At 42.2% G+C, this 23,396-nt stretch overlaps 1 protein-coding gene across 3 annotated transcripts in view; it reads left to right on the forward strand.

Moving 5' to 3' along the window:
- CRACD (capping protein inhibiting regulator of actin dynamics) overlaps window positions 1-23,396 on the forward strand; it is a 172,276-nt gene that overhangs the window by 85,636 nt on the left and 63,244 nt on the right. For all 3 annotated transcript variants that reach the window (XM_048509829.1, XM_048509827.1, XM_048509828.1), the window contains 2 exons: window positions 15,315-15,483; window positions 21,900-22,035. In XM_048509829.1, coding sequence (XP_048365786.1) covers window positions 21,916-22,035 — 120 coding nt within the window. In that variant the 5' untranslated portion in view covers window positions 15,315-15,483; window positions 21,900-21,915. The remainder of the gene's footprint in view (window positions 1-15,314; window positions 15,484-21,899; window positions 22,036-23,396) is intronic.

Genomic DNA, 23,396 nt, shown 5'->3' on the forward strand with positions numbered 1-23,396 from the left:
AAATGACTATAAAGAAAGGGGCAAGACAGCATGTGACAGTGAGCTACCCCATGCTGTTTTGAAAGCGGACCTGAGTTCCACTCACCCTTCTCATAGGGCACTTTCGAACAGGCCAAATAATGCACTTTCATCCCATTTTCTCAATTGTTTGCATGCATTTTGCTATTTCGCACAGTAAAATCCAGCTGCAGAGTGGATTGAAAGTGCATTATGCTGTATGTGTGAAAGTCAAAGTGTCCAGAGTGATGACAGAGGGTGTCCACACAGCAGATTCCCCTTTAAAATGGGTTTATTTTTAAACTGGTCTAAAAGGGAAAACCTAGGGGATTCCATGAGTCATGGCTGGAATAATGATGACCTCACGTGGGTGTTTCCCTTTAATATGGGGATCTTTCCTGCTTTCTGTGTGGGGAAGAATCCCTGTGTGGAAGCAGCTATGGTTGTTGGGATCCCTTTCAGGAATCAAATTGGTCTAGGAATCTGTTCTTTGAGCTGGTCTGCTGCCAATCCTCTAAGAGGCCAGTGTGCATTCATAGACCTCAAACTTTAACTGGACTCAGACATTTTAGCGGTAGGAAATGATATCATGTTTTTAAAAACTCAACCTTTCCCTGCATGTCTTGAGTACTTGCAATAGGCAGAAACCCACCCTGATCAACTCTTTGAATATTTTTGTGCAGCAAAGTTTGCTACCAGGGAGGGTGATTGGATGAAAGCTTGCCAATATTAGCTTTGTGCATAAGCTTTATTTTTAAATGAGTAAAATCATTTAAACATGTTTCAAATCATTTAAGAATATGGAACATGGTTTTGTGGCACTCCGGAGAATAACCAGTGTTTGTTTCAGCATAAACTTTCACTTTGCAGAACCACTTCCTCAGATGCATGTGGTCAATTAAAGCATAAGATAGAATAGAAAGTTGTTGATCTTTAAGGTGCCACAAGACTCCTGTTTGTTTTCACTAAAACAAACTGACATCTTTTATTTCAGTGAACTTGGAAGGCTGTGAATCTCCTTAGGGTAACATTTTAAATGGCTACTTTGCTGAAATACAAACTGTAACGGATTTCCTTCTACTATGTTTTCATTTACTAGCGGTAAAGTACTCTGCATTGGCAGTGAACTTTAAGGATTGCCTGTAGAAATCTGGTTTCCCATTTGAAGGTGAATATATTTAACAACCGAAACCAACATCAAATAGGTCCATTAATCTAGTTAGGGAGAAGGTCAACATGTCTATTGTCAAGCCAAAAGAGCATCATGTAAACATCAGTGGCAGCAAATAAATCATGATGAGTTATTCATATATATCTGTGCATTTAAATTAATGAATAAATCATCTTTCTGGTTTAAAAAAATATCCAAAGAGAAAAATACCAGTGTGGTAGCCATAGTAGTCTGTTACTTCCCAAATAAATTTGTTAGCCTTGGAGCAATTTAAAGACTGTCATTCATTATGACATAAATTGTGGAAGTTACTCTGACTCTGTCTCTGATTGTGGGTATTATCAGGTGAACAGAAAGGGCAGCAGTTCCAAGAAATAGGTGTGTTAGGTTGCTTTGCAAATCAGAAATGACAACACAATTCAGTCAAGGGTAAACAATGGATGTAGTCCATTCCCAACTTGTGAAGATGTGGCAAAGCAAGAGCAGACTTCTCAAGAGACACAGTTGCTTTAAGTTGCTTTAAGCTAGCCCCCTTCAGAAACTACAAGGTACCTTGCGCTAGAATTTGTTCTCCATAACTGTAGATTCCAGACAATGGTCCTGCCAAAAGCATTGCCCTCCAACGTTCTCCCTGCTCTCCATTTGATATTTCACATGCTGACTTAAACTGCTTTATTTGGCTTCTAACACAATGAGAGCACAATTGTAGCACAGTACTCTTGTCACACCTGACACAGAGGAGAGGGTTGTTGATCCGACAGGTTGCCTTCCTGGAGTGTCTTAGCTTACATTAAGTAGAACCAGTGTGGCATTCCAACTTAATATATGTCAATTTGTGCCAACCGTGCCCTTCTCCAAGGGACAATCTGTACACAAAATAATTAGTGGACACAAATCTGACATTAAAAATCAGTGGTCAAAAACAGTTGGGGGTATTTTAACCACCTAGAATATACTGTTGCTGATCCTCAGGTTATTGTTCTCCTTCCAAAGAACTTCAAAGGTAGAATTTGCTGAAGAGGGGTTCACTAACAAAATCAAGACCATGTTTCCCCACAGCTTGCCATTGTGTCATACTCTTGTCTATTTCCCCAGTATGTAAAATAAGGCCCAATGATTATAAACTTTATGCATCTAAGGAAGTGAACTCAGATTCAGAAAAGTTTATATGGAAATAAATTTTGTTAGCCTTTAACATACTACTCAACTCCTATGTACTATTCCTTCCCTCAGTCTCACTGTTTCTTTGATGTCCATTCTCTCTCTCTTTTCATTGCACTGAAACTGACTGAATTGGAAGCTTTATTATTTTTACCAGTGCCCTCACAGGTGGCTTCACGTTTTAAATTTAAAATATTAATTCTTGCACCCATCTTGATTTGCATAATACTCCTTTGAGGGAAGGAAGCCCTTCTAAAGCCTTCTTGGCTTTCATGCAATGATGGCAGGAGTGCAAAGGAGTAGAGACTGTGAAATTTCCACCACCAGGTGAAGGAGAGGAGAAGCTGGGGAGGTGGGTCAGTCTTCACAAGGGCATTGTGCAATCAGCTGTCTTGACTTTTCTGTATATTCTCACCCTTGTTCACTCAGCTTGGACTGTATGACAGTGCTGCCCTAGAGCAACCCCTTGTCTTGCTTGTAGTTCTCTCTCCTGCCCTCTTATGGATGACTCCCTTACTGCAGCAACAGTTGACAAGAGCGCTCACCCACCAGCTGTATACATTCACTGTGGGGTGCTCCTACTGCTGGACCAACTAATACAACAGTGATAGGAGGCTGTTGGCAATAGCAGTCTTTGGGCAGGGCTCCAGTCAAAGTCTTGTCTTGCATTCTTTGGATGCTACTGTTGTGGGTGGGATCTGAAACCAGCATCTTCCCTCTTCTTGGAGCAGCAGTGGCGTAGGAGGTTAAGAGCTCGTGTATCTAATCTGGAGGAACCGGGTTTGATTCCCAGCTCTGCCGCCTGAGCTGTGGAGGCTTCTCTGGGGAATTCAGATTAGCCTGTGCACTCCCACACACGCCAGCTGGGTGACCTTGGGCTAGTCACAGCTTCTCGGAGCTCTCTCAGCCCCACCTACCTCACAGGGTGTTTGTTGTGAGGGGGGAAGGGCAAGGAGATTGTCAGCCCCTTTGAGTCTCCTACAGGAGAGAAAGGGGGGATATAAATCCAAACTCTTCTTCTTCTTCTTCTTCTTCTCCAATTCAGCTATTCCAGTGATGGCGAACCTTTTCGAGACCGAGTGCCCAAATTGCAACCCAAAATCCACTTATTTATCGCAAAGTGCCGGGCCAACGCATTGGCGAATTTCTGACTGGCCTGAATACTGACGCTTTTTTAGTCCTGCATGCCACTGCTAAGCTTTGTACCTCTGCGCTTGCTTCCAGCACCTCCAATTCCCCAATTCTTTCCTGCCTCTCACACTCCTTACTCCTGGGCTTCGAAAGCTAGAAATTTGGGCTCAACCTGTTCTAGCCTTCCCTCCTGGCAAGTCCTTCCGCGTGCACCGGGCTTCTGTGCCTCTCTAGCATATCTCAGCTCTCCCCTCTGCTCCCTTCGGGCATCAGCCACCCAGGAGCACAGGGTACCTGTGGCCTCACAGCACGAAGTCCTCCCTGCTCACCGTGGGGTGTTGTGCCAGCAGCCCAGGCCAGCCTAGATGTGTGTGTGTGTGGGAGGGTGATGAACTCTGTGCGCGCATGCCGACAGAGAGGGCTCTGAGTGCCACCTCTGACACTCGTGCCATAGGTTCGCCACCACTGAGCTATTCCATCAATCCACACACATTACAAAGGAGAAGAGTGCCTAAGAGAGCCATGCAGTGGACTGCAACAAAATGTGTGAATGTGTGGAAGGTTGGTTTTTGGTTTTTGTTACTGTTAAAAATACTGAATTGACACAAAAAATTATGCTATTCCCCTAAACCCTTTTTCTTGTCTAGGTTGTAGATAGGACATCAGTATTTTAATTTCAGTGGGACTTCTTTATATATTATCCAAAGGCAAGCATATGTAAAAATTCACATGGTACAGTTATTCCAACAAAATGGTGTAGTGGTTGTAGTTGGCCTAGGACCTGGGAAAGTTAGCTCTGAATCCCCCACTCTGCCTGTCACATACTCTCAGCCTAAACTACCTCACAGGGTTTTTACAAAGATAAAATGGAGAAGAAAATTACCACTTAGAGTCCTCATTTGGGCATACACTAGGTAAATAAATAAAATAACAACTTCAGATTTCAACATATTTAAATGCTACAAGTCCAACAGAAGGCAGTGAAACTTATTAAAAGTTTTGAATGAAAGGCTGACGCTTTAATTAATTAAAAGGACTATCTTTTCATCTGTTTCCTCCTACTCGAATGAGAAAAAAATTCTTCGTTACTCTTATGAACTGGTTTTAAGACATTATGTAAGAGATGTTTTTGTTTATGACACCCCATCCAGCCCTAAGTTAATCCATGCAGGTTGTAGGCGGCATGTGGAAACAAGCTCAAGCTACATTAAAATATATATGCATGCAGAAATAAACATAATAGTTCACTGTGGTGCACAAGTCAGAACATGTGCTAGTTAGCAGGGACTGGAAAGTCATGTTCGGAATCATTTTAATTACTGCAACTTAAAAACTTAAAGCCAGAAGGGTACCAGAATGTTCAAGCAGATCATTGAAAAGGAAAAGAGATGGATGATGATGGCTTCATGCCCTGTCCGCTTATTCTACAGCTTATTGTAGATAAAATGAACAGGTGTCTTGTGGCCCCTTAAAGATCAACCAAGGTTTGGATAATGTCACTGTGGCCATACAAGAAATAAAATATCAAATCAAAGCTTAGAACATGTAAGCATTCGAAAACTTTCATTTTGGTCAGTATACTCCTCCTCTTATGGTAATCAAATAATTGATTAAAAAACATGTAAACACATCCTGCAGATTTTGAAACCTCTGTAGATTAGGGTTTCAGCTGCAAAGTGTTATGTAATGTTTATGAACATTCCAAGTACACAAAAGTTTTTTTTCTAATTTTGTCTGATTACAATGTCTAGAAATATATAAGGCGGCAGATAAGCGAACAGACAGCAATGGTGTATGGGCATATTTTTAGATATTTGGAAACCTTTTGATGGATGCTTATATGTTGACTTGGTACTATTGCTGTTATATTTTCAATTTCTTTTCTGTTGGGGTTGTAATTTTTTTTAAAAAAAATAAAAGGGAATAGAGAAAGTGGGATGTAGTCAGTGGTGGGATTCAGCAGATTCGCACCACTTCAGCAGAACCGGTTGTTAAAATGGTGCTTGTATACAACTAGTTGTTAAATTATTTGAATACCACCACTGAACATAGTGTTCACACAGTGTGATTGTGTGAAGGAGAATGTTGTGAAAATATGATGCAAGTGTACTGGGCTTGTGTGCAAGAATTAATGGGAGAGACAGAAAGATATATATGTCTATAAATTTTACTGCAAGTACTCAGTTAAGAGAGCAGAAAATTTGGAATGTGAATGAATCTACAAGGAAGGTACACAGATTGTTGAAAGAGTTATTGGATGGAGGGGAATGTTATGAATATCCAAAATATGTTCTGATAAGTCTGTTAGACCGAATGTTTTCCTCTACATGGAGACTTTCTAAGAAATTTATTTTCCAGTTATTTCCTTTCTTAGCTGGATAGAAGTATCTGGTCAGACATGAGAAGAGAAAGGAGTATATTTCCCCAAAGCAGCATTTAGAATCCCTGCTGAGATCACACAAACTAGTGGTAAGGCTCAAACAGTAGGGTGTATTTTAGATAGATTTTTCTGCCTCGAAGTTTCACTCTTAATTTAACCCCAAAGGCAGAGCCTTCCGCTTGCCTCAAGACTGGGCTAGCCATAATTCTTTCTCTGTTCAAAATTGCAGTTGGATCACTGAAAAAAACCCCTGCATTGATGCCTTCTCTGCCAGTGTATTATTGAGGACACTGCCCATCACCCCTCCCAAATTTAAAAAAAACAAGGCAGCACTCAATCTCAGTGGTTCTCATTGAGCTCTATGGTACAAAGAGCTTTGTTTAAAAGAAAGTGTTCACACATACACTATGCACAGCAATTGACTGAGCAAGGATACAAAGTAAAGGTGCATATGGTCGAAATCTCTTATTATTTTGAATTCTGGAAATTTGTTCTCCATAATGACATTAAGCCCCACTCAAACATATTACTAAGAAAGCAGCAAGGGAAGGCATATGGTTGGTCAGTACATTTCTGGATCCCTAAAGAGTGCAAGTGTGATAAGTCATCCCTGTAATGCCAAATTGGAGTGAGTGAAAGATATGGGCACTAGGCGGAGTCTGTAAATGGCAGTGTGGACAGAGTACTAGGAGTGCTGGCAGGAGATACTAAATGACTAGCAGGTGGCAGCATAGATGCCCAGAGAAAAGTGAAGTAGGAATGTGTGCTCAGATACAACTGAGCCAAATATATATCGCTAATACCTTATTAATATTTTTCAAATATATTTGGTTTTCTGAATGGTATCCCAAGATTTTCTGGGGTACCAGTAACTGGGTCCCAAAAATCCCAGAAATGTTTGAAATTGTTTGGGCATATTGGGAGTCAGAAATGTTTGGAATTGACTGGGCATACCAGGAGCCAGATTCCCAGGACCTTTTTTTCTTGTTCCCCCGCCCCCAGAGTTTCTGTGTTTTCCTTTTCCTGGGCTTAATATCAGCTTTCCAGTTGGTTTGTGCTAGGTTATGCCATTTCACATTGTTTTGGTTGACATTTGCAAAGTTGTGTTTTTTGCTCAAGTTGCTTCATGTTGCGTCTCCTTTTTTGTAGTAGATCAGGGGTAGGGAACCTGCGGCTCTCCAGATGTTCAGGAACTACAATTCCCATCAGCCTCTGTCAGCATGGCCAATTGGCCATGCTGGTAGGGGCTGATGGGAATTGTAGTTCCTGAACATCTGGAGAGCCAGAGGTTCCCTACCCCTGTAGTAGATTCTCAGCTTTCACATTGCTGTGGATTCTTGGGTTCCACATAGATTCTTGGGAGTTTACATTGCTACAGATTCTCAGGTTGTACATTGTCCAGATTCTCTGGTTTTACATTTGCTAGACCAACAACAACATTCCTATTCAGTTTGGCTTGGGCAATTCTAAGGTTGTATGTTGGTGGTGATTCTTGGGTTTTTTTTTTAAAACTTTTTTTCTAATAGGAATCAATAGAGGATAGCAGGGGCAAGGGACTAATTCACTTGAAATTTGGAAATTATTTAAAAGACAGACACTAGCAGCTCTGCTGCAATTTTGGTGCCAGTAGCTTTACAAACAGCCTTCCAGTCCCCCAGAAAGATTCTCCATATGGAATAACGGAGCCAAAAGATATTGGAATCTGTGTGTGTGTGTGGAAAGGGCCGGGGGGAGGAGGGGGTCCAAATACCAAACTAGTATGTGGAACCTGGTGTCATGATTAGCCCCTGTTTGATCCTGCCCTTTTCTTCTCATTCCCCCTCCCTGCTGCGTTTATGCTCTCCTACTTTGCTTCTCAGACTTTATCAGCTTATTAGAAGCTGCCATTGTAGCTCTGTCAGTAGTGTGGAATGTAGGTTTTGACCCTGGCAGCAGTGGCCTTTGGTGCCCTTTTTAGGTTGCCAAAAACTAATTTGATGAAAGCGTGGGTGAGTGTATCTTGCCTGTAGCACATGTTCATGTCAATACCCACAGATGAATACTAAGCCACCATGTAGGGCATAACCTGTCACTTCACAGTTCCCCAGATACATTTTGAACTGTTGATAATATATTATTGGACAATTGTGTTTTTATAGTATGGCTTTGACCAAAAGATTAAAAATCTTCTCAGATATTAAATCAAAATAGGGCAAGTCACTATAGATTCAAAGGATATAACTTAGCAGGTAGGCTAGAACCCCTCCATGACATGTATTGCCCTGAGCTGGATGACCAGGGTTCCCCAGTCTTGTCAGAACCCAGAAGAGATCTGGCTAGTATTTGCGTGGGAAACCACCAAGAATCTCAGGGTTGCTAAGCAGAAGAAGGCAGTAGCAGGCATCTCTGAAGTTCTCTTGTCTTGAAAATCCTGCAGGGTCACCGTAAGTCAACTGAGAGTTGACAGCACTTGACACACATATAGCTCGTGTGTTAATCTTCAATATGAGAAAATAGGTGTTGCGATGTGAAAGGATGTAGAGAAGATCCTCAGCAATATAAACAGCCCACGTCTTCTGTCAAATGTGAATTATTTTGTAAAACCAAGCTAACATTTTACTACTGGAACATACGGAAGAGACAGCGTTAAAGCTCCCTTGAGCCAATTCTTCCATTCCTCTTTGAGACTGTGCTGAAGAATTTTTAATATCTTTTTTTCCCCAATGGATGAATGAAGCCAGCCTTGAACTTCAGAACATATTCACTTAGCTCTAAAGTGGAAAACACTTGATGAAAATTATATAAATCAAAAATTGTTTCTGGTAAGTCAGTTTTGATCTTTGCAGGCTGTCTGTTTTCCTATTATGGTGGTGTAAGTGGTATGCATTGGTCTCCAAAGAAAATGCAGTGTGACCCCAAATGATTTTCTGAAGGGATTTTGTTAAGATTAACAACTGGTACGCTCTTTCGTCAGCATAACAGAACTTGTATTAACTTCATTACAATATAGCTGTCCTTGTGAAGGTCTCCCCTAGATAGGCTGAGCCTATACAATGTTGGGCCCCTTTACCATTACATAAGCATAATGCGAGTATTTCTTTCTCACACCATGGAAATTCTGGGTCACGTGAGGGAAGCCCCCGGTGGCTCTGTCCTGTGCCTCTATCTCTGAAAATCTCAACACTAGCCTATCAAGGAAGCATGCTGCTGGCTTCTCTATTGTGAATCCTATACTGTTTATGAATGGAAGAAATCTAGGTTCAGTTATTTTTTTTCATGTCATTTTGAAGCAGCGGCATCTGGAATAAGTTATATTTGTTACGTTCTACAAGACTATAATAAGGCCTCTCCCTTGAAACTGTTTATACGGGCAATGTTTGTTAGGCCCGCTTCACGCATTGCTTGGTTTTGCTTTACCAGACTAGTTTGCACTTTAAGTCTCAAAGCAGAATGGGCGAAATGAAAAGCATTCTACCTGGGGTGGTAGAAAAACAACTGTGGTTGCTTATCTTTATGATCGCTTCAAATAGTCCTTGGATGAACATGCACCTCTGATCCAGCCCTGCTTCTGGTTCCTCAGGTGCAACATTTTGCTACTTCTGTTGCCCTGGGAAGGTCCTACAGAGAGCAGGCCTTCCTCTGCGTAGCAACCCTGGTGTTGCCCCTTCCAAGTACTCAACAGGGCTGTCCCTGTGTAGCCTCTGAGATCTGATGAGATCAGGCAAGCCTGGTCCATCCAGGTCAGGGGAGGGATGGGGGAGGAAGCTGTTTTAAAATGTCAGTCACCTGAGGCAGGATATTATGTGAATTAAACTGAAAGTAACAGCCTGCGACGCTCATCTTCAGAGGAATTTTTAGTTGGGTTTTGTTTTTTATCTGACAATCTTTTCATGTGGCTGCGAAACCGTTATCAACTTTTGAATTCATTTCTAAAAATATATTGCTAAAAATATATCTGCTAAATCCATCTCCTCTGAGAAATAAAATTCATAAAAGACTTTTGAATAGCGTTCTTGCCAGTCATCATTCTGAGGGAAACAAGCTCGGCTGCAAAGTGTCCTCTTTAATTAGTGCCTGATGTTTTTGTAATTCTATATCTGAGGCAAATCTGTTGTGAAACCAGACTCTTTATATTGCAGTTTGGCTCTAGTAATGTGATTATGGAAACGAGATCTAGTTTCTTGTTATTTCTGTTTCCAGACTGAATGTCACTGAAGTTGTCTATATGTAACAGTGTTCAATGAGAGTTGGTCTTTGGGGCTGGGCTGTTGGGGTATTTGTTTATGCTTTAGCTGATCCTTGACAAAGGGAAAATCATTTTAAAAACACACCTGATTTTATACAATCCCAGTTTTTTTAAATAATGTAGGTTGTTTTGGCAGCTTTAGAAAACCTGTGTACCTATGGCCTTACTAGCAGAGCAATCCTAAAAGGGTTGCCATTCTCCAGGTGAGATCTGGAGTACTCCTAGAATTACAAGTGATCTCCAGACTGCTGAGGTCAATCCCCTGAAGGAAATGGCAGCTTTGGCAAAACAGTATGTGAACAGGAAATAAAATAAGTGGGGGCACCTCAAAGCAACCTTAAAGTTTCTACAAGCAATATGGAGATGCAGTTTATGGGATGGTTCGGAAGTCAGATTTAGGATAGCCAATCTCGGGTTTGGCTTGAAGATCTCCCAGAATTACAGCTGATCTCCAGCTATTAAGGAAACTCTAGAAGCTTTGGAGGGCATCACAACCATGCTGTGCTCCTTGCCCTCCCCAAACTCTTCCATCTCCAAGCTCTACTCCCAAATCTCCACAAATTCAATGTGTTTTCAAAGGCTTTCATAGCCGAAATCGACTGGCTACTGTGGGTTTTCTGGGCTGTGTGACCAGATATGCCAGCTAGAGAGGCTGGTGAAATGTGGTTCAGAGATGCAGGCAAAACATTAGGAGCAAAAGCTAACGGACCACATCCACTCAGCCCAGAAAACCCAAAACAGCCGCTCCAAGAATACCGGAACCTGAAGTTGGCAACCTTAGTCAGGAGGGAATAATCAATAAAAATCTGAGCTATGAGGCATCATCATATGATTATGGACATTCTGAATATTGGGTTCAAGAGACAGCAAAAATGGTTTATGTATACAAAGAACTGTGACCTGTTGGGTATACCTGCCTCCAGGTGCGGCTACAGAGATCAGTTCCCCTAGAGCAGGGGTCCCCAACCACGCCTCGGGGCCAAATGTACCCCCCCTGAAGGCATTTATCCGCCCTCCAGGTACATGGCGCTGATGGCTCCATTCATGTGCAGTGGGGCTCAAGGGAGAGGAGGAACCGCCCCAACGGCCAAGCTGATTGCAATTACATGATGGCACTCCCAAATCTCCTGGTATGAATTTTCTGACCCAGAGTTGGCAACCTTACATATGGCAATGCTCCCTGCTCTCAGCTACCCATGTGTTGCCTCCTAGGCTTTCTGTTCCACTCCTCACTCCCCATTGGCATCAGCCAGGCTGGCTTAATCACGCTGGCTGCTAGGGGAGGAAAGAACCCAGGAAGATACCTGATCCAGGGTTACTTTTAACGCTCTTACTGGGAAAGTTCTTGCTTTTTTTTTTTTACAGGGGAAGGCATCTCACAGCCTCCCTAACAATATTTGGAGCCCAATTCCTATACTTGACATTACTTTGGCTCACTGTTCTTAAAAATAGACCATGACAGAAAGGTTGAAAAGGTGAAATCAAACATTTTACAAATCATTTGTGCACACAGGAATTTGTTCATAGTTTTTTAGTCCGGCCCTCCAACAGTCTGAGGGACAGTGAACTGGCCCCCTGTTTAAAAAGTTTGGGGACCCCTGCCCTAGAGAAAATGGCAGATTGGGAAGGCTCTGTGAGGGAAGACTCTGTGGTTTCTCTTCTCTGATGAGCTCCACCCCTGCCCCACATTAACTTTGCCCTCTCTAGGCACCCCCCCCAAAAAAAAATCTCCAGGAATTCCCCAAGCTAGAGGTGGTAGTCCTAATGGGAAAAAGTGCTTAAGTGGTGCAGATTCACATTCATGCTCAACTGCTAGGTTGCGTATGTGAATAGTGTGTGCTTCTGGAAGAGGAGAAGGAAATATGAAAACTACAGAGAACATAACCAACATACCATCTCTTCTTAGACAAAATTCTGCCATTGGGGTATTTCTGAGAAGGTCATTTCAGTCATTATCATCATCTACCACTATCCATCATCATCATCATCATTATACTACACATAACAACAACACAAGTGTCTGGAATTCATCTCTGAATATTGAGTCCTTCCCAAGGACCTAGGACATTAGAGGTATTGCGTAGAATGTGTGCAGTTCCTAGAAGTGCTGCTTTCTGCAGCATATGGACTGATGTTCTGTCCAAGTTCAGGCTTTTCAGATGCTTTTCAAGGTTTCTTGGGAATTCTTGACCTAGAGCACCGACTACTATTGGGATTACTGTTGTTCTTTTTCGCCACAATCGCTTGACTTCAATTTGTAGGTCCTTGTATTTTGTGATCTTTTCCAGCTCTTTGTCCTCTAACCTGATGTCAACTGGCACTGCAACATCTATAATCCAAACATGTTTTTTCTCTTCCACTGTTATGTCTGAGGTGTTATGTCTGTCTGTATTCTAAAGTCCCGGAGTATTTTTGCCTCTTCATTTTCTGTGGTATTCTCTGGCTTGGGCTCGTACCAGGTCTTGCTACAGGGCAGGCCATACTTTTTGCAAAAGTTCCAGTGCACCATTGCTGCTAGCCTATTGTGACGTTCGAGATAGTTAGTTTGGGCTATTTTCGTGCAACAGCAGATGATGTGCTTGATGATGATGATGATGATGATGATGATGATGATGATGATGATGATGATGATGATGATGATGATGATGATGGTAGATTTCATAACTGCCAGATATTTAGCTGGTTGTTGGCCTTCATTACAATTCAAGCTTCACCCAGAGGCCTAGGAAGTTGTAATGTATCAGCATAGTATTCATGCGGATCCCAGCAGGGCTGCCTTCTGAATTTGACAGATGTTAATTTTGTCAATTCGAAGATGTTTCAAGTGCTGCCTTAGTGTTTTCGGGATGGCACCTAGCGTGCCGATTACCACTGGGATAACCTCAGCTGGTTTGTGCCATAGACGATTTGTTTGTTTGTTTGTTTGTTTTCTCATACCACCCAATCCTCGAAGGGTTAGTTATGACTTGGAATATGTGATATTTATTCCATAGATTTTAGCTCAAGTTAACAGACTCTTCTATTTCAACAATACTACTTATGTAGTATAACATTTTATCAGTGTATTTCCTCTTGTTGGATTGGTGTTTGTTAGGCTCCTGCAAAAATGACCTATCGTGCTTCACTTCCTTAGAATGAGCCTCCCTTTCCCTTAGGAAAAATAAGGACCACATTTTGAACTGGAGTTGTTGTCTGCTCACATTCACTCAGTCAGACTAATACGAGCCAAATCATGGGAGCCTTAATTGAATCCTGGAGCACCAGATATCTATTGTTATCAGTGGTGGGATTCAAATAATTTAACAACTAGTTCTGGTGGTGGGATTTAAATAATTTAACAACTGGTTGTGGTGGGTCATGGCCACACAGCCCAGAAAACCCACCACAACCAGTTGAATCCAGCCATGAAAGCCTTCAACAATAAATTTAACAACTGTTTGTTTACAAGCACCATTTTAACAACTGGTTCTGCCGAAGTGGTGCGAACCTGCTGAATCCCACCACTGATTGCTATTGACATCCAGTAGGATGCAGTAGTTAAGGAGTCAAACTAGAATATGGGAGACTCAGGCTCAAATTCCCACTCCGGCATGAAGCTTGCTGTATGACTTTGAGCAGTGGGACTTTCTCAGACTAGCACTACCTCACACAGAAGTATAAAATGGAGGGAGAATGATGTGTGCCAACTTAGGCCCCTTCCGCACACGCAAAATAATGTGTTTTCAAACCACTTTCACAACTGTTTGCAAGTGGATTTTGCCATTCCGCACGCTTCAAAGAGCACTGAAAGCAGTTTGAAAGTGCATTATTCTGCATGTGCGGAATGAGCCTCAGTTTCTTGGAGAAGGGGCAGTATGACATTGTGCTAAATTAAAAAAATAACATCAAGTGTTAAGACGAGTCAAATATTAATAAGGCTCTTGTCCAATGTACAGGATTGGGCTTCCTGTCTCCCTAACTGCATGTTGGTTCTTTCATCAAGTTAAATAAGATACAATAAGAAGCATTTATTGTCATTGTGCACTCACAATGAAATTTACAAGCATTCCCCGAAGCCCACTGTTTCAGACCTCACACCCCATCCACACATTCCCCTTCCTCCACTCATCCCTACACAGCCCCAAACACATCAACACGAAACCATGGAGTTCAGCATAGCCACAGCTCTAGAATAGAAGCTGTCTCTAAGCCTATTTGTTCTTGTTTTTGTAATCCTGTATCGTCTGCCAGATGGTAACATTTCAAAAAGAAAGTATGCCGGATGAGACAGGTCCTTCAGAATATTCTGAACTTTCTTTAGACAGCGGGAATTATAAAGTTCTTCCAAAGAGGGGAGAGAGCCAATAATCCCCTGGGCAGTAGTGATCACCCTATGGAGCGCCTTCCTATCTGCCACAGTGCAACTGGCGAACCATGCACAGATGCAGTATGTTAAGACACCCTCTATAGCACAGCGGCAGAAGGTCACCAGCAGATTTCATTCAGTTGTTGTTTCCTTAAAAGTCTCAGATTGCTATCTTATAGTATTGTTGCTATCTTATAGTAATGGATTTTATGGAAACCCCACCATGGTCAATGCCTGCTTATATAGCCAGAAGATTATTTCCGCGGAGTAAGAGACAACGCCCAAGGTGCTGAGATGCAAACTGGAAGCACGATGATGACGCAAGATAACAAACCTTGAATTAATGTCTCGGGCAAGCCCAGCACAGTTCGTCCAAACCTCTGTTGTAACTAACCTTTTTGTTTGCCTATAGGAATCTTGGGCACTGACAGCACCAATCAAATAGCAGATCATAAAGTCATTTGCAGATCTGCTCTTTGAACTGTGAAGTCTAGCACCTGCTGTAGACGTCACTCCTTCAGCACAATGGAGACAGAGATGTATTTTGCAGCAAGCCTTAAAAAAAAGATGAATCCCACTTTGGATGCCTAGTGCAATGTTATGCTGTTGCAATTAGTTTTTGTCCCTTTTTGTCCCTTCTTCTAAAAATTAGCCTGCTCTGACAGTGGATGTAAATAGAACTTGAGAGCAGATGTTTTAATGGCTTTAGTGGTGCTTTGTCACTACTGATGGAAAGCGGCAGCAATACATTGAAATTCTAAGCACATCGTCTGCTTAGGGTTCCTGCTCTCTGGCCTCATTTTTCCTTGCCGAGTGCTTAACTAACTGCCTTCTTATACACCCTTTTGCTCTGAGGGTTAGCACTGATAAGCTCTGTTGTGCCTGCTTGTCTTGTTATCTGCAGACAAGAAAAAGTCAAACAAATTCCAGCCTTTCAAGAAGTTTTTCAATCGGAGGAAAAAACGGGAGGTGACACCGGATCGCGAGGATGCCAAGCTGAAGCCCAGCCATTCCTTTGGAAATATCTGCAATGGCATACTCTCTTCCGACGAAGAGACAAACGATGGCTTGAGGTAAAAGCGCGATATGGTTTTGCTGTGGTAGACCTTTTTTGTATTGAGCTGATCCGAAAGGATAATTGTAGGTGTGGCGAGTATTCGAGATTCAGCCATAAATATTTGCATTTAAAACCCATTGTCAGCGCTGCATCTTTCAGATTAGGAACACTGTTGATAAACCTATAAGTAATTATTTGAGAGAAATTCTACTGAACTAAGACCTTCCCTAGTTAGACTTCTCTGAAGTGAATTTGTCCTGTTGCTTCTGCATCCTGTCTGTTCATAATCTGTGAGAAATTCTTGAAATGTTTGTGTATTTAACTTCATAATACCATGGTTACTAAAGCACGTATGGTTGTTGAGTAAATCCAGAGGAAATGTATTAGCCTGTTAACAGCAAACTTAAGCGGGAGTCAAGCGGCACTTTGAACACTAAAAACATTTACTTCAGCATGAGGTGTTTTGAGTCAGAGCTCTCTCCATCAGAGACCTAGGTGGTATGCTTTTACGAGATACATTTATACTCAAGCCACACAGAGTAGCCTTTTTGCTAAATCTTGTTAGTCTTTCAGGAGCTACAGGAGTTCTGTATAATATAGGTATTTAGGCACTTTACCAAAGATGAATAAAGGAGACAGGACCTCCTTTCCTCATTACAATTGAACATTTTCATGCAATTATGATTGTTTAGTTGCATGAGGGGGGAAAAACACAGTTCATGATGGATGAGACCTTCACCAGTTCTGTTACTAATGATTTCAAGCAAAACAATTAATTCCCTCCTTCCAAATAATGGATAATTGATGGTTCTACTTCGAGCCCATTCTGAAGTTTTCCTTTATTGTACAGCCAGTGACTTCATTAGGTGTGTGATGGTATCTAAGGCCGTTTCCGCACGGCCCATTAATGGCGCCCTGGGGACAGGATAAACGCCGTCCCCAGGGAGCCATTCGCACAGGCGGCGCCAAGCTGCAACAAGCGAGCAGCTCCGGTAACCTGGATTCCGGCCCTCTCTCTGTGGGCGGGCAGTTGTCGGGCCGGAAAAAAACAACCCTTTAAAGGGTTGTTTTTTCGCCCAACAGCGCGGTTCCTCGGGCGATGCGATAAAAGCGTAACAGGCACCCACCGGGAACACGCTGTTTCCCTTCCCCGTTCCACTCACCGTGTCCCCGTCGTCGGCCTGCTGGCCGTTGAAGCCCCGCCCACGCTGTCCTCCAGCCCCTGGCTGCAGCAGGCTGACGACGGGGCCACGGTGAGTGGGACGGGAAGAGGCGGGCCTCCGCGGCGGAGCCGCTTCGCTCGCTCTGCCGGCCTGTCTGAGTGAGGCCGGCCCACATGCTTCCCATGCGAGCATTCACTTCCACGCTTAGCGAGAATTCTGCCGGCTTGGAGGCGCCTCCACGGCCATGCGGAAACGGCCTAAGTTCTTCCCCCAGCCCTTCATGAATTTTTCCCAGCCCCACAGTCCCTTTCCTTTCCTCAAAATGTAGCAGAGTCTTAATTTTAGGAGAGTCTTAATGATTGAGGGATCTATTAAAGCCTGGTTGCACAGGTACCAGGATCTGAGTAATGTTCCTAGCAAGAATTTCAGAGTCCTGAAAACGACATTTCCCGATTTCTTATGCCAAAGATACTATTGTGAACATGTAAAGCAACATCTGAATATCAGGAACCTTAGGATATATAGTTCCCAGTTTCCTAATATTCCCAGGAACAGGGGCATATTTTGGGTGGGACAAGCCAGGGCATTTGTCCTGAGTACCACATGACTGGGAGCACACTAATTGCCCCTTCTACCCACCCACATACACACGCCCTACCGCTGAGCCTGGTCTACCTCCTTGGTGTTACCAGACCAATCCATGGTGGGAAGGTGGGGCTGTATCCATCCTGTGCCTCTGCCATCCTGCCTACCTATCCTACCAATAGTGGTGCCTCTACCCATCCTGCCAACCCTCGAGGTGCCTAGCGGTGCAGTGCCAAAATGTGGAACCCATTCTGTGCATTGACTAATGTACCCACAAGGACACAGTGAAATCTTGTCTGGACTTGCCTTCACTCACATCTGCCTTGCAAATAGCCACTACATCCTTCCTAAAGGAGAACAAAATACCCCTGCCCTGGAGAGCATTTGCATCTACAGCCCTGGACTATACACCCTCCAAAGGCAAATTGGTAATGTGTTTGTCCGAAGCATTCCTGTCAATATTGTATAAACCAAAAACTTCTTCCTCTGGCTAATCTCTCTGATGACCATTTCATTCACCTTGTCAATGGTACAGAAGCTGTAATCAACTCCCAAGCTTGTCCCATCAAGCTAGTGCCTCAACTATTAAATTAATGACTCAACACTTAAGGTTGATATCTGCCTCTTGTCTTTCCCCAAAAAGACAGGAATCCTCTTTATCCTGGGAGATTAAGGACCACTCTGCATAACCCTGAGGGTCCCTTGTTCCCTATAAGAAGCCCCCTCTCTCAGTGTTCAGTATCTCTGGACATCTCTCTGTTGCTATTGTCCCAAAACGTGTTGTTCTTTCTTCTACCAGAGCGAAGTGTACAACTCTGTTCATCAGACCATTCTGCTACAGAATCTGGTGACCATAGCCCTTAGTCCCTAGTTCCCTTCATCTGTTCCAAACCTATCCACTGAACACTCCTTATATCCTAGTCCACTTGGTGGACTAGAACCAAACTAGATAATAGATATATAGATAATAGATATATACGAGTCAGGGTGTTGAAACTCAGATCTTACTGAAGAACAAATCATCTAGTTTGGCCCTTGGACCAAAGACCACATATTCTAGCATTATTTGCAAGAATCCCAGCAATCAGCATGTACAAGTTGGTCCATCATAAATTTGTCAGTAATCCAAGAGTGGATCACAGCCTGCCATATATCCACCTTTCTTATATCATGAGTTGAGCTATGAGAACTTGCTACACTAAGACCACCAATCTTATATCATGAGTTGAGCTATGAGAACTTGCTACACTAAGACCACCATTATCTGTGCAAGATATAACAGGACCTATGCAGTGATATAGTTAAGGGGACAGTTTTGAAAGTCTGTGCATGTGAATAATGTATGTCAAAACATTGCAAGGAACTGTTTATATTTGACTAGACTCTTTAGACTTCCAACTGGTGTACAACCCTGAGGAAACATCATGCTCCCTATCCTAGTTTCAGTGATGAATATGTGACATTTAAATATTAACATAAAGGGCAGGCTATTTATTTTTCTGCAGCCCATGTTGAATGAGAATTGAATCACAGACTATTAATGAGTCAAGTTGCACCAACCTCATGAACGTCAGAGTGAGACTTAAGCCATTATAAAAAGTCTTGGGTCTGTGTGCCAGAGCCCTTCTCATTTTAACAGAGGTGGCATTTCTAGACCTTAAGGATATCCTGTTGTACATCAACTGTTCATATGTATGATGTAAAAAATAAAGTCCTTGTTTTATTGCAGTGTTCTGCAAAAGAAACATATTTGCAAAAGCAAACTTGTAATGCATAAGCTATTCCTCAAGGTACAGTTTCTGTTTTAATGTGAAAGATATAACATGTCATCTCTTACTGTGCTTCTTTTAGCATTAGTAAGTCATAATTGGGTAATGTGTTTACAGATCTTTCATAAATGTCCTTCCTTCATTTCAGTGCCATGGCTTAACACTTACCTTGCCCTGGTACTCAAGTTGCTTTTATAAAGACAAAATAGTCTCAATTTGACATTAATTATGGTTCATTCCGCACATGCAGAATAATGCACTTTCAAACTGCTTTCAGTGCTGTGCGGAATAGCAAAATCCATTGAAGCTGTGCGGAATAGCAAAATCCACTTGCAAACAGTTGTGAAAGTGGTTTGAAAACGCATTATTTTGCATGTGCGGAAGGGGCCTATGTCATCCAGAGAGCAACCTACCCACTCCATCTGTTCATTCGATTGTTACGCTCCCATCATGTAACAAACCCAGTGCAGAAATGGCCTGAAAGACCAGGATTCCAAATAATTCCACAATCGTGGCACTTTATCCAAATTACATAAACCTCATCACAGAACTCCTGTGTCAAGATGGTGTGGCTTGAGACAGGCATCATTCTCCATCTCATGGGGTTCAGAAAATGACAATGGGAACTTGGACAATGGAGTTCTTTGCACAAAGAAACCACAACAACCAGGGAAGACAAAAAAGGATATGAAAGGAAGAGAGTAATATTTGTCACCCTGGAACACTTACACGTTCACTGGCCAAGGACTTTAGACACCATCTCCCACAAACAATTCCAGGAGGGTTACTGCAATCAGACTGTAAGGAAAAGGAACATTAATGTAACGTGTGCAAGCAGTATTCACATGGGAGATACAGGGTAGAGGACAGCCATACCTGCTCTGTTTGTTATGCAACTTTCACAGTCACAGGGGTCCAAGAAGAACAGAAAAGTTAGCAGTCCAATTTCTCTTTGAGGAAGCTTGCTATTCAATGGGTAATGCTAAGTAAATGTTCCTGTGGTTTTATCTCTATTGTCTCATGATGTTAGCAGATAGGAAGCCATTACCACTTGTCCAGAACAGCCATCTCAAATTAATCACCCAGTTCACACATTCTGCAATTAACGAGGGATCAGGTAACAAAAACTCAAATTATTAATATCTATGTGTGAATAGGGGCACAGTATGCATGCAAATTATGAACAAGTAGCTTGTACCTGTTGTGTAGACTCAATAAGAAGACGTTGGAGGAATCCAAAGAATTCTGCCCCTGGAACAGTGTTTCATGCGTAATTCTTTTGAGGGTCAGGAGAGGACAAGTTATGAAGTTAGGAATATTGTGGGATCTCATGCAGAAGGCTGCATATATGGGAATTATTTGTGGACACACACCCCTTCCCCCCAAATGAACAGAAGTTCTCTAGCAGAAGCTGGGATGAATCGAGCTTATGACTTCTCCTGAAAAAAAAAGAAAAGAATTATTCCCATTGTCCAGATAGGTGGTTGTGTAGTACTGAATACCTACTTCTGTAGATATTCCAGCTATACACTAAGACTTATCCCAGCATTTTCTCACAATTTCTTTGAAGCATGGGATTGTAAACAAAAGGATTTATTAACTCAGTTGCTGTCAGAGGCACATTCAACCATGTTAATGCCCATGTTCAATTTCTAATAAAATGCAGGGGTGAACTCAGCCTTAGATGGAGAAATCACACTGAGCTGAGGAGCCACTCACATATGTCATGGCAACTGTTGTCATGGTATTACCATGGCATTTATATAAATGGGTAGTTAAAGCATATAGTTTCAGCCTGCTCCAGGCGTATACTTGGATTCACATGCACTGTTAATTTTCAGCATTTTAAAAAAAATCAAATGACACTCACCAGCTGTTCTCACTGTTGACATTATTATTTCCAGAAAAGGTATAAATAATAAGGCACAAAGGTTCAAAAGAATTTCATAATCAAGACATTGTAGAATGTTACATTCTTCTGTATTTTTCTTGTTTCTATTTCTGAGTGCCTCAATGTGGCAGGGAAGGAAGATTTCTACACTCCTAAAATAAGTGACAACTCAAGCTTTTTTGAACAAGAATAATGCTTTGGATTGGCTTTGTGCAAGAGCACAGCAGGGCCGTGGTGCATATAAATCCCCTATATTTGGAAATCTCTTGCGTCACTGTAGGTGAATATGCTTACACTAGAGAGGTGCCCAGAACAGAGGCAAAACAAATCAGTTTATGTGGCTGAGGTTGGCATAAAATGTCAGACTCCATTCACAGAAAATGCCTTTGCAGATGCTGTCTGAGTCCAAATTTCAAATTATATTCAAAAAATTGTTCCAGTGGCAGACTTCTATGTTAGACAGAGGTACTGCAGACAGACAATGTGATATACTGGTGAGTGTGAAAGATTGAGCCTGAGAAGACCCACATTCAAATCTCTGCTAAGTCATGAAGCTCATTTGTAGATCTTGGGCCAATCACATTTCATCAGCATAACTGACCTCACTGAATTATTGTGAAGATGGAGAAAGGAAGTCATGTATAATTCACTGAGCTTACCAAGGGAAGGGAAGGAATAATTTGTAATCAATATTGAGCATTCATCTGAATCCATTAGATTCTGTACTTCAGTCTACAAAAACTAGTAGGTTTGTGGAATAAGGCAAATAATGATTTGTGGATTGCAGAAATATCTTTCATGCCCATTACCTCCATGTTGATGTGGCAAACAGCTGTAAAATAAATATAGTTTAAATGTGTTTTCCTTCACTTTGATACTTCAACAATGGGTGAAATACATATTAGAATAAATAAATATTAGGGAACACAATGCAGGGAATGAGAAAAGACTTGGTTATGGTTGGTTGGACTTGCCATTTGAGGCACTTTTATAAAATAAAATCCTATCTGTGCTTATCTTTCAGGTCTTCTGGTTATAGTATGGGAACACGGGCTTTTTCCCATGACAGTATTTTCATACCTGATGGGCGAGCAGAGAGTGAAGAGTCTGTTCAAGCAATGTCACAGGAAAACATCCTAGGCAAAGTCAAAACTCTTCAGGTAAGAAGTAGCAACCAGTGGGACTCTAGAGGTACAACGGTTCAAAGTCTTGTGGAATGGATTCATGCCTTCCATTTCCATACAGTCGTTATTCCATGTTTTATGCTGTGCCTATCACTGTGGAAGGGGCCATACCGTCAAGAGAGTGTTAAGATGGATCCAGGTTTGCAAGCCGTTCCTCATCAACTTACAGAATGGAGACCATACTAAAAATAAGTGCCATTTTCAAATTCCGTCCTCCAGCTTTGAAGTTGGAGGATAGACCAAAGTTAGACCAACTTTGAGCCCACTATGATGTGTGTTGTGTTTTGCTGCAGTTTGATCTGTTGCTTTGTGGTAGCTGGATGTGTGACCCAAGAAACACAAAGTGGTTTCTGTTTTACTATAATTCATAAGAACATTCACAATGTTTCATTATAATTCATAAGAACAGATCTGCTGGATCAAACCCATCATCCATTTATCCAGTTGTTCTTTCTGCACAAACTTTTAAAAATATTTTGAGGTGGGAAATAACACATTTCCTCCATGGAGTTCCACATTGCCCCCCCCCCTTTGGTTCCAAAAACATACCCTTTAAAAACTATTCTTTAGGATGAAACACAGGCATAGCTAGGGAAAACGGACCTCAGTGCAAAATCTGAGTTTTGCACCAACATGGCTACCAGGGAGCCGGGGGGCGCGTGTTGCACCGGGCAAAAATTGCAGGTTCGTTTGTGGTTTTTTGGTATTTTAAAATGTTTTTTCATTTTGGGGCCTGTAGGGGGCTAGCAGCACCAAAGGCTCAGGGATTTTTCAGGAGGCTCTCCTGATGATACCACCCAGGTTTGGTGAGGTTTGGTTCAGGGGGTTTGGTTCAGGGTGCCCCATCCCCCATTGTTTCCAATGGGAGCTAATAGGAGATGGGGCTACACCTTTGAGGGTCCATAACCTGGGACCCCTGAACCAAACTTCACCAAACCTGGGTGGTATCATCAGGAGAGTCTCCTAAAGATATCCTGACATTTTTGTGCTGCTAGCTTAACAATTGCACCCCTGACAGCAGGCACCCTCCAAATTTCCTCAGATTCTCCTTTTAAATCCACCCCCTTCAGTATGGATTTAAGGGGAGAATGGGAGGTCCCCAGTTTAAACACTGAAAGTTATGCTGTTTCAGGGTGAGGGAGAATTCACCCCAAAACTGTATCATTTGTTTTAACTGTGGACACCAGATTCTTCCTTCAAGGTGGATTTAAAAGAAGAATCTGGGCTCCCTAGTTTAAACACCATTGTAAGTGATGCTGTGTGGGGGTGGATTCCACTGGAGATATTTTGTGAGAGATGATGCTGACATTTGTTTGGTAAATGTTTGCTGGGGGTGA

This window comes from Sphaerodactylus townsendi, linkage group LG10 (genome assembly GCF_021028975.2).
Source record: "Sphaerodactylus townsendi isolate TG3544 linkage group LG10, MPM_Stown_v2.3, whole genome shotgun sequence".
Classification (NCBI taxonomy): Eukaryota; Metazoa; Chordata; class Lepidosauria; order Squamata; family Sphaerodactylidae; genus Sphaerodactylus; species Sphaerodactylus townsendi.